An 18268-nucleotide genomic window follows, 5' to 3' on the forward strand; every position below is an offset into this window, starting at 1 on the left:
AAAAAGACTATAGATACATACATACTTTATTGATACTCGATTCAATTAGAGTTTGTGAAAGCCCTGGCTGGCTTTGAGGGCTAACGTGTCAAAATTGAACTAAAGGATTTGAAAATAATTACCTGTTACATGTTTTTATAGTTACATTCTAACTTAGGTAGGTACTTAGTATATGTTTCATAAAGCTAGGCACAGTTACATTCCTGATTTTTTTAGAAGTGAACTCCAGATTTTAGGTCCATGAAAAGCTTTTTCGACACGACTCCGCCCCTCGACACGCTTTCGCAATATCAAGCTGTGTACCTGTTATAGCACATGATGATATTAAAAATATATATAAGCATGCATTCTTTGATCCTCTCCCTGATTTTTTAATCGAGATTTCAACTGTTGGAGGTAAAAAGACTCTTAACTACAGTAAGGGACAATGGCATTGGTAGCTGGTATTACTTCATTGGCATCAGAGATGGCTGACTGCACTCCTCATCACAAGAGAAGGAGTGATGTCTTTGAGAGACGCACATCCTAAGACAAAAAAATTAAGATGTCAATTTTTTTGAAGATATAGCTTATAAATGGATCTATGGTACACTAGACAAAAAATGACGGATACTAGGTTTTCAACGTAAATTCTTTGAGTTGTGGTTGCCACCCCCTCCCCCCTCCCCCCACGGTAAGTTAAGTATCTTCAGTTATTTTCTTTCAGATTACCAGTCCTACTCGACATGAAATCAAAATGGCTACCCGACTCCGACTAATCCTCAGTAGTTTCTCATGAGACGCATAACTCTTCACAGTGAAACAGAAGCAATTCTCGGTCCAGTAGCGCTACTAGGAAGTCGCGTTTCAGTCGGCTCATGGCGCTTAAAGTCATCCAACTTCCTGTGAAAAATTAGAGAAGGAATTTGGCATACGAGACAGGCCAAGTGCTTGTCGCCGCTGACTGTCTCGAGATCTGTTGGTTTATTGCATGCGTGGCTGCTGAGTTGCCGTTTAACGATAGTCATGTGATGTGAACGTTTTGAGTTTCCACACCTGCAAGGGCCATAGCTATTTTGAGCTCGTCCTTGAGCTTCTGAAGAACTTCAAAGACACCTTGCTCTCCCTGAAAAAGAAATAACCAAACGTTGGACCTTCAGTAGAAAAAGCCTTTAATAGTTTCTTTTGTAGCAGCTGTCCTGTTTTGTCACTTTTTGTTTCAAAATGAAAAACAGTTGAAAATTTACAGATGTTTCAAAATTGAAAAGTTAACTCATTTCAAAACCATTTCTGTAACGAAACAAAGCAAATAATTTTTCCCATGAAAACCTTTATTTGTTGCCATGAAATAAATAAATATTTTCGGGTACCTTATAAGCTAGTCCCCAGATAACTGGCCGTCCAACAAACACTGCTCTAGCCCCCAGAGCAAGGGCCTTAAGAACATCAGTTCCCAGTCTCACGCCACTGTCTAAATACACTTCGACCCCAGTTCCTCTGACGGCCTCAACTATCTCGGGTAACACTTCAATCTGTAATCCAAGAGAGAATTTTTTTTTTTTGTGAAATAAGAATTGTACTTCAAGAACAACTAGAAACAAGTCACATTTAGTAAACACTTGGTTGCCAGGGCTCTTTGACAGAAATAAAAATAAAATAGTGAACTTTTCTCATTCTGACATACAGTGGCAGGAAGACCATCTAACTGCCGCCCTCCATGATTCGACACCAGAATCCCTTGGGCCCCATGCTGCACTGCGAGACGAGCATCCTCTGGTGTCGATATTCCCTTAATAACAAACGGAAGTGACGTCATCGAACGAAGCCAATCAAATTTCTCCCAGACAGCACCACTGTCACTCTCAGCAATGACGTAACGGCTCATCTGGTCGTTATTTTTTGATTCGCTGTTAGGGAAATTAGCAAATCCCTTCAAATGCTTGGGAACAGAAAAATTCGCCCTGTCTTTATGTCTCCCGAAGACTTTGACCGGGACGTCCACTGTTAAGATAATTGCCTGATATCCCGCTTTCTCGGCTCGTTTTAACAAGTCCACCATAAACTGGCGATCCGTGTACAGCTGGATCTGCATAAACTTGATCGTGGTTGGAGAGTCTTGCGCGAGGTGTTCCAGGCTATATGTGGAGTATATACTCACGCCTACAGCTGTACCCACAGATTTCACCGCTGAAAGGCAAACATATCTAACGTGAAAACGTGTTAACTAGAGTAGGTGCCCGCCTTGAATCTCAATGTTTGACGGCTTATTGTTTGGTCGCATTAAGCGCCTAAATACATAAAACTAAACTACGAAAAAACCTTTATTATATGAGTACAAGCACACTTATAACCTGGAGCAGGCTCTCGTCAACTCATGTTCAGTTTATTTATTTTTCTGGCAATCAACAGGTATATCTCCTATGACCTTCATAAAAATTAAGAACCTAATAAGAACCTACATAGCCTAGCTTTCCAATAAGTATCCAAATACAAGAAACTACTATGCCAGACTTCAAAAAAATGTAGTTTCTTACACGCGGGTATTTACTGTATTGCTAGATGGGAAGTAACATGAAATAAACTGGTGCCTGGAAGAAATCCACCCCTTTGTTAATTAATCTCATTTTCTTTGCAACAACAAATGCGGTTGTCCTTCGTACTATAAACCAGCTGAGTTACCTGCAAGCTTACCTCTGACTGTGGCAAGTTCTCCATCTGGATGCGCCATCGCTTGGAAAGAAACAGGTGAAACACAAATTGGCATGCTTAGCTTTTGACCCAGGACTGTGACAGAGATGTCTTGCTGGGAAACGTTTCGTAGCACGCGTGGACGCAGTTTAATCCTGTAGTAATCAAATGGACCATCAGAGAACTGAAAACATGGCCAACTAAAGAGAATTATAAATCGGTCAAAACTCGTCTAAATTATTACTTCTTTTACCTCCCTATAACCTATTCAACTCGAAGTGTCGTGGGGAAAATACTCTCTAATCCTCTTGCACGTTTGTACCTAGCTATAGCACCTTGCATGTCAAGTTGATTTTCTTCTTTGTTTCCTTACAAATATAGAGCTTAATCCGACCCCCTGTTCCGCGAAAATAAAGGAACTCCCGAAAAAGCGATTTTGGAACGTTTCTTCGTAAGCTAGACCGCTTACGATGGGAAAATTTCATTATTGCGTTTCGTGACTTACTGTGTTGGTGAAATCCCAGAACATTGTAAACTAACTTCGAGTTTTCTTAACGTTCAGACCTCTGCCGAGTAGTCTAAGATGTGGTGACCTATTAATATCTAATCTTGCATTACAGCAAACATCACAGCATTAGTAATCTGTCCTTCCCAGTGGCTCCGTTGAGGGGTTGGACCGGGGGTTAGAAAGGGGACAAGGTGAGAGTGCAGGGGATGCCGGTTGGGAAAGCTTCCCAGCGTTCGCCGTGCGCTTTCTTTTGCCTCTCCCTAGCCTTTGTACTGAGCGACATTGGTAACCTCTCCCTGGCACCCAGGGTCAGACCACAGGCCGACCGGCTATCCTAGTTAAGAAGTTAATTGTGCGCGCTATAACATTTCTCCGCGCGAAATGAAAGATGAAAACTAAGCTTTTCTGTAAACTGGCGCAAAAATGAAACAACTTGGGGAAAAATTGTTTCTGAGTAACATTAGGGGTAGAGATCCATCATTAATCTAGGCGCTAGAATTGGGAGAGATGGACAGAGGTTAATCGCTTCTCAACATAAATTACTTAGTGTATAAAACTCGCCGATTGCACTTTCGAGGGCAGATCGAACTCTCTGCTTATTTTGATTGTTACAGCAACCGAACAAATAGTGAAAATACAAAATGCACGAACCGAATCGTCTTTATTATATTTTTCACTTGAAACTCGAGTCGGATAAAAAAGGTCAAAAGTTTAACAAACAACTAAATTTAGAAAGCTGTCTCATCGAAGGGGTGGATGAAGGAGAAACAACAACCCTTTCCACTTTTACTTTTTCATTTCCATTACAATGTAATCGCACTTGGAGGCGAAGGGCACGAGGTCCTATGAATAGTCAAACCTCTGTCGAGCGGCCCTCTGTGCGGTCACCCTCTATTGAGGTCACCATTCAATTTCTCGAAATTCGCTTCACATATTTACTGTATATTTGACCTCCATTAAGCGGTCACCTCTAGTTAACGAACGAGATCACCGTTTGGACTTCCCAATCGGCTAATTTTATTGTAATTCACGTCTGTTAAGGGCCCATTAACTGATCTTTTCGAGCCGTTGGTAAGGAAAATTGATTCTCATATAACCTAATTATTTTTAGTTAGTTCAGATTTATTTCATGTGTTTTAACTTTTGCATGATCAGTAACACCCGTGATGACGTCATCAGACCATGCCCTTGGTCATGTGACTAATACTGAAAAAAATGCAAAGGCTCCCAGGCAAATTACTTTATCGGGATTTTTTTCATTGATTTAATATCTTAATTACTCTATGCATAGATTTCGTTTCATTTCTAAAAGGTCAGATTCTGAGAGAATTTCAAAATATTGAAAAATTATTAATTTTCTGAATAAAGCATGACTTCGAAAAAGGAATGCGTAGCTATGTTTTCAACGTTGGCGTTAATCGAAACTCGTTGAAAAAGGCCGGATTTAATGAAAAACCGCGTTTCCTTTACCATTTAAAGAAACCGGAAGTGCGCCCGATGTATATTGGAAGTTACCCTATCAGCGCGTGCGCAATTTACACCACCAGTACACTTCGGTAAGATCAGACAAAGCCACACGGAGTGAGTTTTTCTCTTTCGTTTGCTCCTGTTTTTCTGTTTTTCTCTTATTTTGTCTTTGCTTGTACTTATTTTAGTTTGCATCTTGTGAAACACGAAGAAAAAACGTTTAAATGTAAGCGAATTTGCAAGTTATTGAGTTGTTTTTATTTTCGACGCTCAGGCTGACGTAAGTAACCGGGAGTGAAATTTCACCTCCTTGCGCGCATGAATCGGTTAAACAGACGACCTTAAGGAGGCTCGAAAGGGTTTTTTGACCGCGCGAAGAACGGTTCCCAAACCTGCGAGAAATTATGATAAATGAGATGCCAAAACTGTCAATGATCCGCTTTAAGGCAAAGACGCTCGACGTTTGCCTTACAAACAACATTACTATGAAATCTGTTGACGAGTGCGTGGACTCCTTGGATATATTTCGCACTACAGTTGTTACGAACAATGATGTAGATTGCGTGCTTACTTTTGTTTTCTTAGCTTGTTCAATTTTTTTGCCCCATACGCTAAATTTTGATAACCTCTTTTAAACGGTGGACTTCTCTCAAGCATTCACCTGGCTATTTTCGGAGAGTGACCGCTTAATAGAGGTTTGACTGTAATAAGTCAAGTGGGTACAGTGTTTCGGACAAAAGTCAATGAGTCAATAGTTTACCACATTAGCATAGCACTTCTGTTGACCTAAATAGCCCTCCGTCTCGGTCTTTTCGCCAAAATAGTACTCAGGTGAGCCTGAATAACGCTCAGGTTAACTCAATGGCTCATGACCCATTCATTTGACTCTTAATTAGTACTTTGAACCATTCGGTTTTTACCTTTTAAAAGCTTGACGATTTTCGTGCAGTGTAACTTCGTCACCGGCTCCCGTTGAAAAGTAATCAAAGGCATTCTTGTCCAAGTGTGTAGCAGCGTAGTTCTTTAGATCATCTATTGTTAAGACGTCTCTAAAGTTTGACATCTTCTTACTGGATAAAAAAAACCGCGAAATGCTTATTTAATTAATTAGTTTCGACACAGAAATAATGAAAATTCCATGCAGGAAGATCGATTATCTTGATTCAATGGGTCACGCTCAATTTCCGTCTCAGAGTCCGTGCGTTTTCGGTCAACGGTGACAGAATTTGATTGTACGTATGGGTTCAAGTTCAATAATGGACAAGTTTTCCCTGTTACTAATTTAACGTTGACCGAAAACGCGCGAGCTCTAGGACGCCATTGAGTCTATTGAGTCAGGCAGATGTTTCCAACATCAACCTTGGGTGCTTTCCGATCCATTAAAAAAAGAAAAAATAGGAACATTTCCGTCGAGAGGAAAATGAGTTTTTGTTCGTCCACCAGAGAATTCTTGGGGCAAAATAAACTTGTGACTTCTCCCTTTTCAAAACTTCTGATTTTTCTGGGTTTTTCTGGTGGGGCGAACCGAAATAGTGTTAACCATTTTCATGGCTAAACGAAAAGCGCGCTGGTGGTAAGGTCTTTATGCTTGGCCAATAATAGCACGCCTAGCCCGCTAGGCTGAAATTCATGCACGCTAACGCGTAACTTGATCTGATCATCGCATATTGGTTAAAAAAGCATTAAACTTAGTAGTAAGCGGGGAGTCAGACAAATACCGGCAAACTGGTGACTACTTTTGCACGGGCTAAAGTGCTCACAATTTCACGGTTGTATTTGTCTGACTCCCCGCTTATATTACTACTGTACTGTCACACGCCCCGCAAAATTTCCATTTAAACATTTGCGGTTACCATTTATGACCAAAAGAACAGAAAGGCAGCGGCTTCGCGAAGTGGTCCAAAACATTTTGAACGAACCAATTCCAGAAAAAGTGAAACAGCGGTTACTGAAACCGCTTAGGCCTTCTAAAGGTGGCAAACCAATTGCGCCTCCAAGAAGAAAGCAAGAAACACGAAGTAAAGCACTTCTTGAAGAGTTTGACCCCTATCTGCCTCTTGGAAATCAAACAATCACTAACTACCAGAATGAGCTCCTTAGGCTGTATGACGCGCTTGAAGGCGTAGAAGAGGGGCGGCGTTTCATGAGATTGATTTTTAGTAGGAGACTGGGAAAAAACGTTCTATTATAGGTAAATTGAAAGAAAGAGGTAAACACAGCTTTTTATCTAAGGTACTTCTACTCATACGTAATTGTGAACAACGAAGACAAAAGGAGTATGGCTTTCTGTAAATAGAAAAGAGGTTCTCCTTGGATAGACAACAGCCTTGCTGTGGCAGAAAGATGTTTGAATCAACAAGAGAACGAACACACAACTATTGACAAAATCGAGAGGTCTAACACGAAGTGGACTTTTGTGAGGTTTTTCAACGTTGAAATAAAAGTAGTGCTTGACAGGCAGCCTCTGTTAGGCACGGGGCCGTTGCCAGACTGGCTACACAGCCTTGCACACGGCCATATGTCAGAGAAGATGGCGCCCACACGAACATTATCAGGCCGTTTTCGTGCTCCAGTTGCAACACAAACGACGGCCCGTATTTGTTGTACCCTTGGTCTTGGACTTCAAGCACCTTGTACATCCCTTGCTGGATGTCGCGCCATTTGCTGATTTTGTCTCGTTCCTGAAAGTCTTCGATTGCTGGCCAGTAGCGCTTGTCTTGTGATGGCGTGTCAACTAATGGTCCATGGTGTTATACCAAGGGTTGTCACTTATTCAAATAGAGTGCACGGCTGCCAGCTCTTCAGAAGACAGCAAGGGCAAGAATATTGTGCTTCATGCTCGGATAAACAATCGCCCGAATTTACACAGCCGTGATCAATAACTCCTTTACCATCGCGGCCTATAAGAATTTGATTCATGAGTTGCCTGTCTCTTTTTTTAAATAAACGTTTCGACTTTGTTTTTCGTCGGACTGTTTTTCTTTTTTGTTTGTCTTCTTTCAAAACCGCGATGTAGCATTCTTCGAACAGTCTTTTCTTACGCCCCTGTTCTTGCAGATAAAAGGTTTTCCTTTTTTCCAAAAAGGTGTTCATGCGGTTGTACTCCTCACACCGCGCACCTTTAGGGTCATACACCCTAAGCAAATGATATTACTGAAAGAGAGCATCAACAGCTCTTTCTGCACCAGTCACCAAATCGTTCATCGTCTGTTTCAGATTAGTCCACATACCCCTCTTGGCATGGAGGTATTCTCGCTCCACGACTGCTTCTGCTTTTTTCCTCCATCTCAATATACAAAGGACGGTGTTTGTTCAATTGACAATCTCTTTCAGATCCCATTTACTTTCTCGGCCACAACCACACATTCTACAAGGCAACGGTTCATTTTTTCCATTCCGAATCTTAAACGGCGGGAAACCCCCTTCTTTTGTTTGAATACATTCCCGAGTGCTAAACTTTTTTCCAGCACTCAGGAATTCACGCAAAAGAAAGAACGGCGTTCTAGCCACAGGCTGTTTGTGTAATTCATCCATTGTTTCATAAGCAGTTTCCCACGCGTCGGAAACAAAAAAAAATTAACGAATGCGCTCGCTCGGTCATGCGACAATTTGTGCTTCATGCTCGGGAAAACAACCACCCGAAATTGCATAGCAGTGTCTCCGTTTACATTTCTTTTGAGAAGAGAATATTGGCAACCTCTCGTGGGTCCATTCGTTTCATGGCGTCAACAATATCGTTTGGTATGTCGACATAAGTCGGTTGCTTACCATTCTGACGCATTCTGGGCATTCTTCTTTTGGTGTGTTTTTTTTCTGTTTCTAACCCTTTAAGGTCCGGTAATACGGGCAACATTTTTCTTCAACTTTACTCGCAACATTGTTGCATTGCAAGTTGAAACACATTGTTGCGCGTATTACGTATACCACGTTCGTGACTAACTTGTCTCGCAGTAAAATACAGTGTTGCAAAGCTGCAGAATTCTACAGGTATAATTGGTCAATCGTGTGTAAATAAAGATGGCGCCTTCTTTAATATAATTTAGCATTTCGACGAAGTTCCACTTCGACCTCTGGCTGTCAATTTCTTCTTAATTTTCCGTGCCAGCGAAGTTCTCTCAGTATGAAACTCAGTGTCGTTTCAGGTAGCTAGGCGAAAAGTGGTATTTTTGCGACAGTTCTTCCAAGCCTTTTGCCTTTTTTCCTGCTTGTTTTGAAGGGACAAACGAGGTGTCCCAAAGACTATCATGATGATAGCCCTCGATGTCTTTGTACAGGGCAGCTTTATGACTTTCCGAGAATTACTGGTCTACTTCGAATTCACGCTCGTCTTCACCGTCCGCCATGTTTTTTTTTTTTATTTGCCGCGTTGCCACGCTTCGCGACAGCCAATCACAAGCGTTGAATTCAAATTTGTTAGGAGACAAGTTGTAGCTTCAGTGGTAATACGAGCAGCAAAACTAAAATTTGTTGCAGAAAGTAGACCTCGAGTCTACTTTGCGCAACATGTTGCCTCAACTTGCAACACTGTATTTTGCTGAGAGACAAGTTGGTCACAAACGTGGTAATACGCGCAACAATGTGTTTCAACTTGCAATGCAACAATGTTGCGAGACAAGTTGAAGAAAAATGTTGCCCGTATTACCGGACCTTTTCAATGTTTGTTTTTTCTGTTTGTGAAGACTGTGACATTGCGTGAACGTTTTGCCGCAGGCTTCACAGGGGTAATCACGCAAAGACCAAGCGCTTGGCAATTCTTTTTTAATGACTTGCCGTCGATTGCGATATATCTATCGCCCGCTTTGTCACAAAAACGTTGCTTAACTTGGTTCAATACTGTTGCCTGATTCAGACATTCTTTTGGTTGTAAAGGGTAACCACAAATCTTCAAATGGGAATTTTGCGGGGCGTGTGACAGTAGAAAGCAAGAAGTCAGACAAATACAGGGAAATTGTGAGCACTTTAACCCCTTGCAAAAGTAGTCACAGATTGCCGGTATTTGTCTGACTCCCCGCTTACTACTAACCTCATTACTATAAACCAAACCAGAGGATAGACTTTTGGCGCATTCTGATTGGCTACGTAACTCGGAATAATGTTTGCAATTTACAAGAATTTCGTCTTAGAGGTTAGCGAGATTAAGACACCAAAATTTATAAATTTTGTTAAAGCATGGTTTCAAGTCAGGAAGATTTTACAACTCCTTCAAAAGAGTAGTATAGAGAATGAGGGTTTCAGCGCTTTGGACCAAAACTGGCTTTCAACAAGCTCCACGAGTTAAAAAAAAATACCTTCGTCAAGCTCCAACTCGAATAATGGTATTTTCAAGCTTTTTATATGAATTCTGATGCTTTCTCCTCCCCTCATTCTCTATACTACTCTAATGAAATCACTCTTTATCCAACACTTGATCTCAAGCGGAGCACGAGCCTGCTTCTTGGCAGCGGAGGCTAAAGCAGAGTTTTTGCTTGCAAAAACGCAGCTGTGTCGAGCAGGGAATGAAGAAGCAGATCAGCTCTAATCGCGTAGGCGGGAAGAGTTATAGCGAGGAATGAGCTTTAGCTCATCCGCGAGCGGTTCAGCAAAGCTGAAATGGCGATGGAGCGATTTATAATGTGTTTTCTTACAAGTGACGATCACCATTTAACCATTACCATTTCATAATCAAAACTATATGTTTCAAATAATATTTCCACCAATTTTTTTAATCAAATGTTAATTTCTTATGTTATTATTCAACCTGGTTTTTAAACCAAAATTTATCTAATTTAAATGGAAATTATCTATTCAATTAATATATGTCATACATAGGATTTAAGAGTATCAAAAATTATATCACTGATGAAAGAATTAATAAAGTACCTTTTTCAACTAATAAACTTTTAGATGCTATTGCTGATAAAAAAATTTCAAAAGAAAAACTCAATAATGTAAAAAAATACATTGATGTGTCTAAATTGAAAAAAGATCGCAAAGAGTATTTGGATGCACGAGCTATGCATAAGAAAGCAAAAGAAGAAAGGCTGAAGAATCAACAACTTAAACCAATCACTAAAAGTGAACAGTCTAAAAAAATGATTCAAAAGCTTATAGGAGCTGTTCAATTGAACAAAATGAAAAATTCTGAGCTTGTTAATTTATTGTTGAAAAATGGTGCTGATGAAGAGTTCAATAAAATGAAAAAATCAGAACTTATTAATTTGTTATTGGATAATGACCTTTATATTTTCTTATACTGGCATTTGAAAGATAAAACAGTTAATGTTTTCCAGTCCCTTAGAAACCAAAAAATAGGTCCTCAATTTACAAATCATGGAAATATAAATTAAAATATATAAACGCAAAATAATATAATATATTATTATAATGAGTATGAATAAATCAGAATTGAATAAATTATCAAAAAACAATTAATTGATCTATTATTGAAAGATCCACCAAAATCTAGAATTAAATATAAAAAAAACAGTTGCAGCTCCTCGTTAAAGTGTTAAACAAATGGTACAAGAGTAGGAGGAAAATATAATTCCTCCTCCAAAAGAATTTCAAGATAATTACAAGCCAGTACCTAAACCTAGAACGAAAAACCCTCCTATTCCAGCTCCAAGAACGAAAATAACGCCTATTAAACAAGCTCTAAAAGACTCAGTCAAAACTTATGAAATTCATTTAAAAAATAAAAATGATCCATTAATGCAATTACAAAATAGTAAACATGCCATTGAACACTATTTAATAAATCTTACTTAGAAAATAACAAAAGTTTTAAATTTAATGAAACTCTAGAAGTAACTTTTATTAAAGACGTTTCTAATGATGAAAAAAATTATATAAATGTTGAAGTTGAAACTGATATTTTAGGTGTTAAGCGTTATGTAAAAAGAAAAACTATTTATTTTAATAGTCAAGCTCGAACTGTTATGAACATCATTGATTTAAATCAACAATTAAAAATTACTCAAGAACAGATTTTAAAAAAGATTGGTCAATGGTTAAGTGAAGGTAGTGGATGGAGGATCGATAAAATTGATAATCATTATTTGAATGTTGTTAAATATAAGCCAATGAAAGGTAAATCATATATCCAACTTCCAAAAGAATTAAGACATCATATGAAAGGTCTTATAAACTTACAAAATAAAGATAATGAATGTTTCAGATGGTGTCATATTAGACATTTGAATCCACAAGAGAAATATCCTCAAAGAGTCAAAAAAATTGACAGAGAATACATTAAACATTTAGATTATTCCAATGCTGAATTTCCAGTTAAAAGTGACGATTATAATAAAATTGAAAAACAAAATAATATCAACATTAATGCATTTGGATATGAAGATAACCAAAAATTTCCAATTTATATTTCGAAAGAAAAATTTGATGATCATTTAAATCTACTGTTAATTACTGAAAATGAAAGTAAACATTATGTACTAATCAAAGACTTCAATAGATTTATGTTCAATCAAACGAAACATAAAAACAGCAAACACTTTTGCATATACTGTTTACAACATTTCAGCTCAGAAGAAATTCTCAATGAACACAAAAATGATTGTATTGCAATCAATGGTGAACAAGCTGTCAAAATGCCTCAGAAAGGTGAAAAAATCATGTTTAAGAATTACAATAGACAATTGAAAGTACCATTTGTTATTTATGCAGATTTCGAAGCAATAACAGAAAAAGTAAATTCATGTAAACCCAATGATAATGAATCATATACTGAATCGTGTCAAAATCATAAAGATTGTGGATATGGCTATAAAGTTGTTTGTGCATGTGATGATCGATATACAAAACCAATTCAATATTTATAGAGGTGAAAATGCAGTTTACAAATTCATGGAGAAAATGTTAGATGAAGTAAAATATTGTAGAAACATAATAAAATACAAATTCAATAAGCCTCTGAAAATGACTGAAAAAGATGAAGAGAATTTTAAGAAAGCAAAAGAATGTCACATTTGCAACAAAAAATACAATAAAGAAGATAAAAGAGTAAGAGATCATTGCCATGTAACTGGACAATATCGAGGCTGAGCACATGAAAGTTGTAACCTTAATTTCCAACTAACTAATAAAATACCGGTAATATTTCATAATCTAAGAGGTTATGATAGCCATTTTATTATGCAACAAATAGGTAAAATAGCAAAAAATAACACTTATATAAATAAAAATGGTGAAGAAAAAGAACTGACTATTAATGCAATTCCCAATAACATGGAAAAATGTATGGCTTTTATGTTAGGTTACAATTTGGTATTTATTGACAGTTTTCAGTTCATGAGTTCAAGTTTGGATAAACTAGTGAATAATTTACCTAAAGAGTCATTTAAATATACTTCAGAAAAATTCAAAGGTAAAGTTTTCGATCTAATGACAAAGAAAGGTATTTATCCATACGGACATATGGACTCATTTGGAAATTTTACTGAAACTGAATTACCAACCAAAGAAGAATTATTTTACAAGTCCAGGCTCATCATGGGATTCAATGTTGAAAATGATTGATATCAAATTAGAACTAATGACCGATATTGATATGTCCCAGTTTATTGAAAAGGGTATGAGAGGTGGTACTTCATACATTGCTCATAGATTTGGTGAAGGAAATAATATGTATATGAAAAATTACGATAAAAATAAACCTTCAAAATATATCACTTAACTTGTACGGATATGCAATGTCGCAATATCTGCCTACAGGTAATTTCAGATGGATGACCCAAAATGAAATAAATAAAACCAATTTAGCTACGTGTAAAGATGACAGTAAAACAGGACTTATTCTTGAAGTTGATCTTGGATATCCTAAAGAATTACATGATTTACATAATGATTTTCCATTACCTCCTGAACAAGTTAAAGTATCTGAAAATATGCTCTCAGATTATTGTTAACAAATAAAAGAAAAATTCAATATATCTATCGGTCAAGTACATAAATTGATACCAACATTAAGAAAAAAACAAAAATATGTCCCACATTATCGTAATTTACAAATATATCTTGATTTAGGATTAAAATTAACAAAAGTACATAGGGTTCTCAAATTTTGATCAATCTCCTTGGCTAAAACCTTATATTGATCTTAATACAGAAAAAAGAAAACCAGCAAAAAATTCATTTGAAAAAGATTTCTTTAAACTTATGAACAATTCAGTATTTGGAAAAACTATGGAAAATGTTAGAAAAGAGTTGATGTCAGACTTGTCACTGATAAAGATAAATTGTTAAAACTATCAAGTAAGCCTACTTTTGTATCATCAAAAATATTCAATGACAATTTGGTTGCTGTTCATAAAATAAAAGAAACTTTGAAATTAGATAAACCTGCATATGTAGGAATGTCGATATTAGATATATCAAAGACTTTAATGTATGATTTTCATTATAATTATATCAAAAAGAAATATGGTAAAAAAGCTTAATTATTGTTTACAGATACTGATAGTTTAATATATGAAATTCAAACAAAAGATGTTTATAAAGATTTTTGGAAAAATAAAGATAAATTTGACAATTCTGATTATCCAGAAGACAGTCCATACTATGATAAAACAAATAAGAAAGTCATTGGAAAATTCAAAGATGAAGCTGGCGGGCAAATAATAACAGAATTTGTTGGCCCCAGAGGTAAAATGTACTCTGACATTAAAGAAAATGGTGAAAATAATAAAACAGCCAAAGGTATTAAAAAAAATAGTACTAAAAATGATCTTAAACATGCAGACTAAAAATACTCTTTTGGATAGTAAACAAATGTTTCATAAGATGAAGACAATAAGATCAGATTATCATCATTTGGGAAGTTATGAACTAAATAGAGTATCATTATCATCTTCTGATGATAAAAGATATATACGAAAAAATGGCATAAACTCTTATGCATATGGACATTATAAAATTTAATGTTTTTTCGTTTCAATAAAATCAACTGTTATTTCATTAGCAGTTTTTTGGTTTTAAAAATTCTATTTCATTCTGTAATTCAATTATTTCATTTTTAAAAAATCTTTCGTATTATTTACATTTCATTGGTGTAGCTGAGTATTAAGATGATTATGCTTTCCAGCTATTTTGTAACCTTTATTATTTAAACAAACAGGACAATAATACCATGACGTTGTCAAATTATAATTATTTTTATTTTTAGGAGTTTTCTCCATATTTTAAATTGTTCATATAACTTTATGTATTTTATACATAATCATTTAAAGAGAAGACGATATATACATATTGGTAATAATGAAAGTAATAATTATAGTCGATAATGTAAAATATCAGGTTCATCCTGTTTATGAAAACTATGCTGGCTCAAAAGCTGGTAAAGTAATAAATGTTAACAGACGAAATCCAATGGATGGTCATAATCCTTCTTCAAAAACTCAATATTATTTAAATGTAACACAAAAGATCAATATGGGAGTCAGCAGATTCATCTGGGAATGTTTTAACGCCTTGATTGATGATAAAAAAGCAGCAATTTTTCACGTCAACAGAAATATGAAGGATGACAGATTAAAAAATCTTAAATTAACAACAATTAGAGAAATTACTAAATCAGTTCATAATAAACATTGTTCATATAAAGCACAACCTGTTAAGGCAATAAATTGTGAAACGAAAAAAGTATCATATTATGAAAGGAAACAAATTGAATGTGAATAATCCTTCAATAAAATTTGTTTGTGATAAAAAATATGGTTTCAAACATGCATATACAAGAGACACTAAGGAAAAATATAAATTTAAATATATAACTAAGCATGAATATTACAGACGAATGATAGATAAATATGGTGGTGAGGAATATTTCGAACGATTGGAAAACCAAACATTTGATGACGACTTTGTTATAGAAAAAGACAATGGTGAAAAAATTGTTATAAAATTAAATACCCAGGATCTGTATTAAATCTTGATTACCTAAATAGCCAAAACAGATGTAGTAAAAAACATACAACTGACATATAATCACAGATAGGTTATATTATTTTCACCATATTGAGTAATGGCAATATATATTACTCAATTAATGTTTATATGTTTTTCAAATCTTTCATTGGTCTCCAACTGTTGAAGTCATCAGTATATCCCTTCCACTTAACTAAAGCTTGTTTTTTCTTATGATCTTTCCTGATGATTTTTTCAATTCTGAACACATCCTGTTGGGCTTTTAACAATTCAGGTTCATAAAAACTGCCTTTTATATCTTCATTATTGAGATCTTTTGATTTGTAAGTGCTTGGATTCGTATATTGGATTATATTTAAACATACATCTTCAGAAGTGAATTGAAATTTAGTTGTTACTTCTATTCCTAACGGTCACTTCTGAAGATGTATGTTGAAACATACGAAACGTCAAGGGAATTAGAACCCACCCTAAATGATAATGTAAGCAGCGAAAATCTTTATCTTTATTAGTTTGCATTGTTTATTTGCAAATTTTTCTCAGCTTCCGTCATTGTAATTGTTAATTAGTTACTTATTTCAAATTGAAATTTAGTTGTTACTTCTATTCCTAACGGTCACCTCTGAAGATGTATGTTGAAACATACTGTTGTGAATATAAATATTATACCTTGTTTCACAAATTTATCAAGACGTGTCTTATGATATTTCCTTATTCTCATGAACGTCTTTTAATGTGATTGGAATGGATATTTGACAGCTTTTACAATAATAATAGGGAGCTTTCATTATATATTACCTTGAGAAAATTATTTTTAAATGTTATTAGCATATATAGTCAAACATGAAAAGGTCAACGACTGTCTGATGCAATTATGTGTTTCTAACGTGTTAGAAATAAAGTGAAAACGATTAGGGAAAGTCCCACGGATACAAACTTTGTCATAAACTTTGTCATAAACGTTACTCAAAAATTTGAAACTTGTGATTGGCTGAAAAAATCATACGACTGTCTCATGACTTGATGACAGTAGAAATCGGAAAGAGAAAGGGAAAGGGGAAAGGAGGGAAAGTCCCTTTAATGTGTTCCTGTTTTCTGAGAATGACATCCTGTCTTTCTGAAAAAATGCGACGTCATTGTCTGGTATGTGTCTATGGATTATGCAAATATTTTGAAAAACATATATTTTAAAATGGTAGACCTTTTTTTAATTTCTAGAGGGTTGGGAGACATGAAATGGTAATCGTTAAATGGTGATCGTCACTTGTAAGAAAACACATTATAAATCGCTCCATCGCCATTTCAGCTTCGCTGAACCGCTCGCGGATGAGCTATGGCTCATTCCTCGCTATGACTCTTTCCGCCTACGCGATTAGAGCTGATCTGCTTCTTCATCCCCTGCTCGACGCAGCTCCGTTTTTGCAAGCAAAAACTTGCTTCAGCCTCCGCTGCCAAGAAGCAGGCTCGTGCTCCGCTTGAGATCAAGTGTTGGATAAAGAGTGATTTCATTAGAGTAGTATAGAGAATGAGGGGAGGAGAAAGCATCAGAATTCATTTAAAAAACTTGAAAATACCATTATTCGAGTTGGAGCTTGACGAAGGTATTTTTTAACTCGTGGAGCTTGTTGAAAGCCAGTTTTGGTCCAAAGCACTGAAACCCTCATTCTCTATACTACTCAAAAGTTTTAGAAAACGCTCTCGCAGTTTCTACAACAAAAATTAAAGTCGCTTACCACAATTAGCAATTTACTTCAGTGTGAATCTTCTGGGCAGCAGCTTCCAGCATAAATTGTGAAGACTTGACTCCCGGCGGCGGGGGGGGGGGGGGGGCACTGCCATATATGGGCTATATAGGTATGTGCCGCTGTGGAGGGTATGGTTTTCAAGCAGTTTACTCTAGGATAGGGTATATAAATCAGAGCGTTTCGGTCTAGAATAGGGTATAATTTTTCACAAAACTGACTAGCTGGTTGAAGATTTTATCTAGACTAAGGAAACCAGGAATTGCCACTCAAAAATATAAAAAAATCAAATCGGCAAGTTTAAATCTATGCAAATCAGCCTCAACAGTGTCGATAGATAAGGGGATTCGGGGAGTTTACTCTAGTATAGGGTAGCAAAATTCAGCTGAACTAGCTCTGGTATAGGCTGAGGGTTCCAGGGTCCCACCAGCACATCCCCACCCAGAAATTCCCAAAGAGCCCCCCCCCCGACTTGACTGAACCAAACGTTTTGACAAATCAACGAATCAAACCACTTTTTCCCGCTATGATTGCCGATTTGTAATTTCACTAGAGACACGAAACACGCTTTGATTTCCCTTGTCAGATCGCCTGATGAATCATTTGACTTTTCTTGCTGTGACCGTTGTACATACGTGCAAATTTACTTCCTGTAGTCTTCTGAGTCAATTTCGTGGATATTTTATACTACTGGTTTGGTATATACTAAAACAATTATTTCCCTTCCTGTCAGTCGCTAAGGGTAAATATTCACCTCTCGAGGCTGCGCTTCGCGGCTCTGTAAATATCCACCACTAGTCCCTGACACGAAGGGAAATAATTGTCAATTACCTTGAGGGACAAACAGAGTAATCCGATATATTTCTGATATCGAGGTTGAGGGAGCGGGCAAATCGAAGAAAAACCAGAACGAGAAAGGGAAAACAGTGAACGGAAAATGAGAATCCTAGTTAGTAAAAGATTT

The 18268-nt window shown here is 36.5% G+C and overlaps 1 protein-coding gene across 1 annotated transcript; it reads right to left on the reverse strand.

Moving 5' to 3' along the window:
• Positions 1–8: 8 nt before the first annotated feature.
• LOC110066302 (2-Hydroxyacid oxidase 1-like) lies at positions 9–17582 on the reverse strand. Its single transcript, XM_089294989.1, has 7 exons — positions 17296–17582; positions 5563–5712; positions 2671–2822; positions 1664–2166; positions 1350–1511; positions 1036–1105; positions 9–525 (listed from the first exon to the last, which is right to left on the reverse strand). The coding sequence occupies exons 2-7, from the start codon at positions 5703–5705 to the stop codon at positions 461–463; spliced, it is 1095 nt and encodes a 364-aa protein (XP_089151115.1). The 5' UTR covers positions 5706–5712; positions 17296–17582; the 3' UTR covers positions 9–460.
• Positions 17583–18268: the final 686 nt, after the last annotated feature.

This window comes from Orbicella faveolata, unplaced genomic scaffold, assembly GCF_042242905.1.
Source record: "Orbicella faveolata isolate gen_17 unplaced genomic scaffold, um_ofav_v1 contig_1, whole genome shotgun sequence".
Taxonomy (NCBI): domain Eukaryota; kingdom Metazoa; phylum Cnidaria; class Anthozoa; order Scleractinia; family Merulinidae; genus Orbicella; species Orbicella faveolata.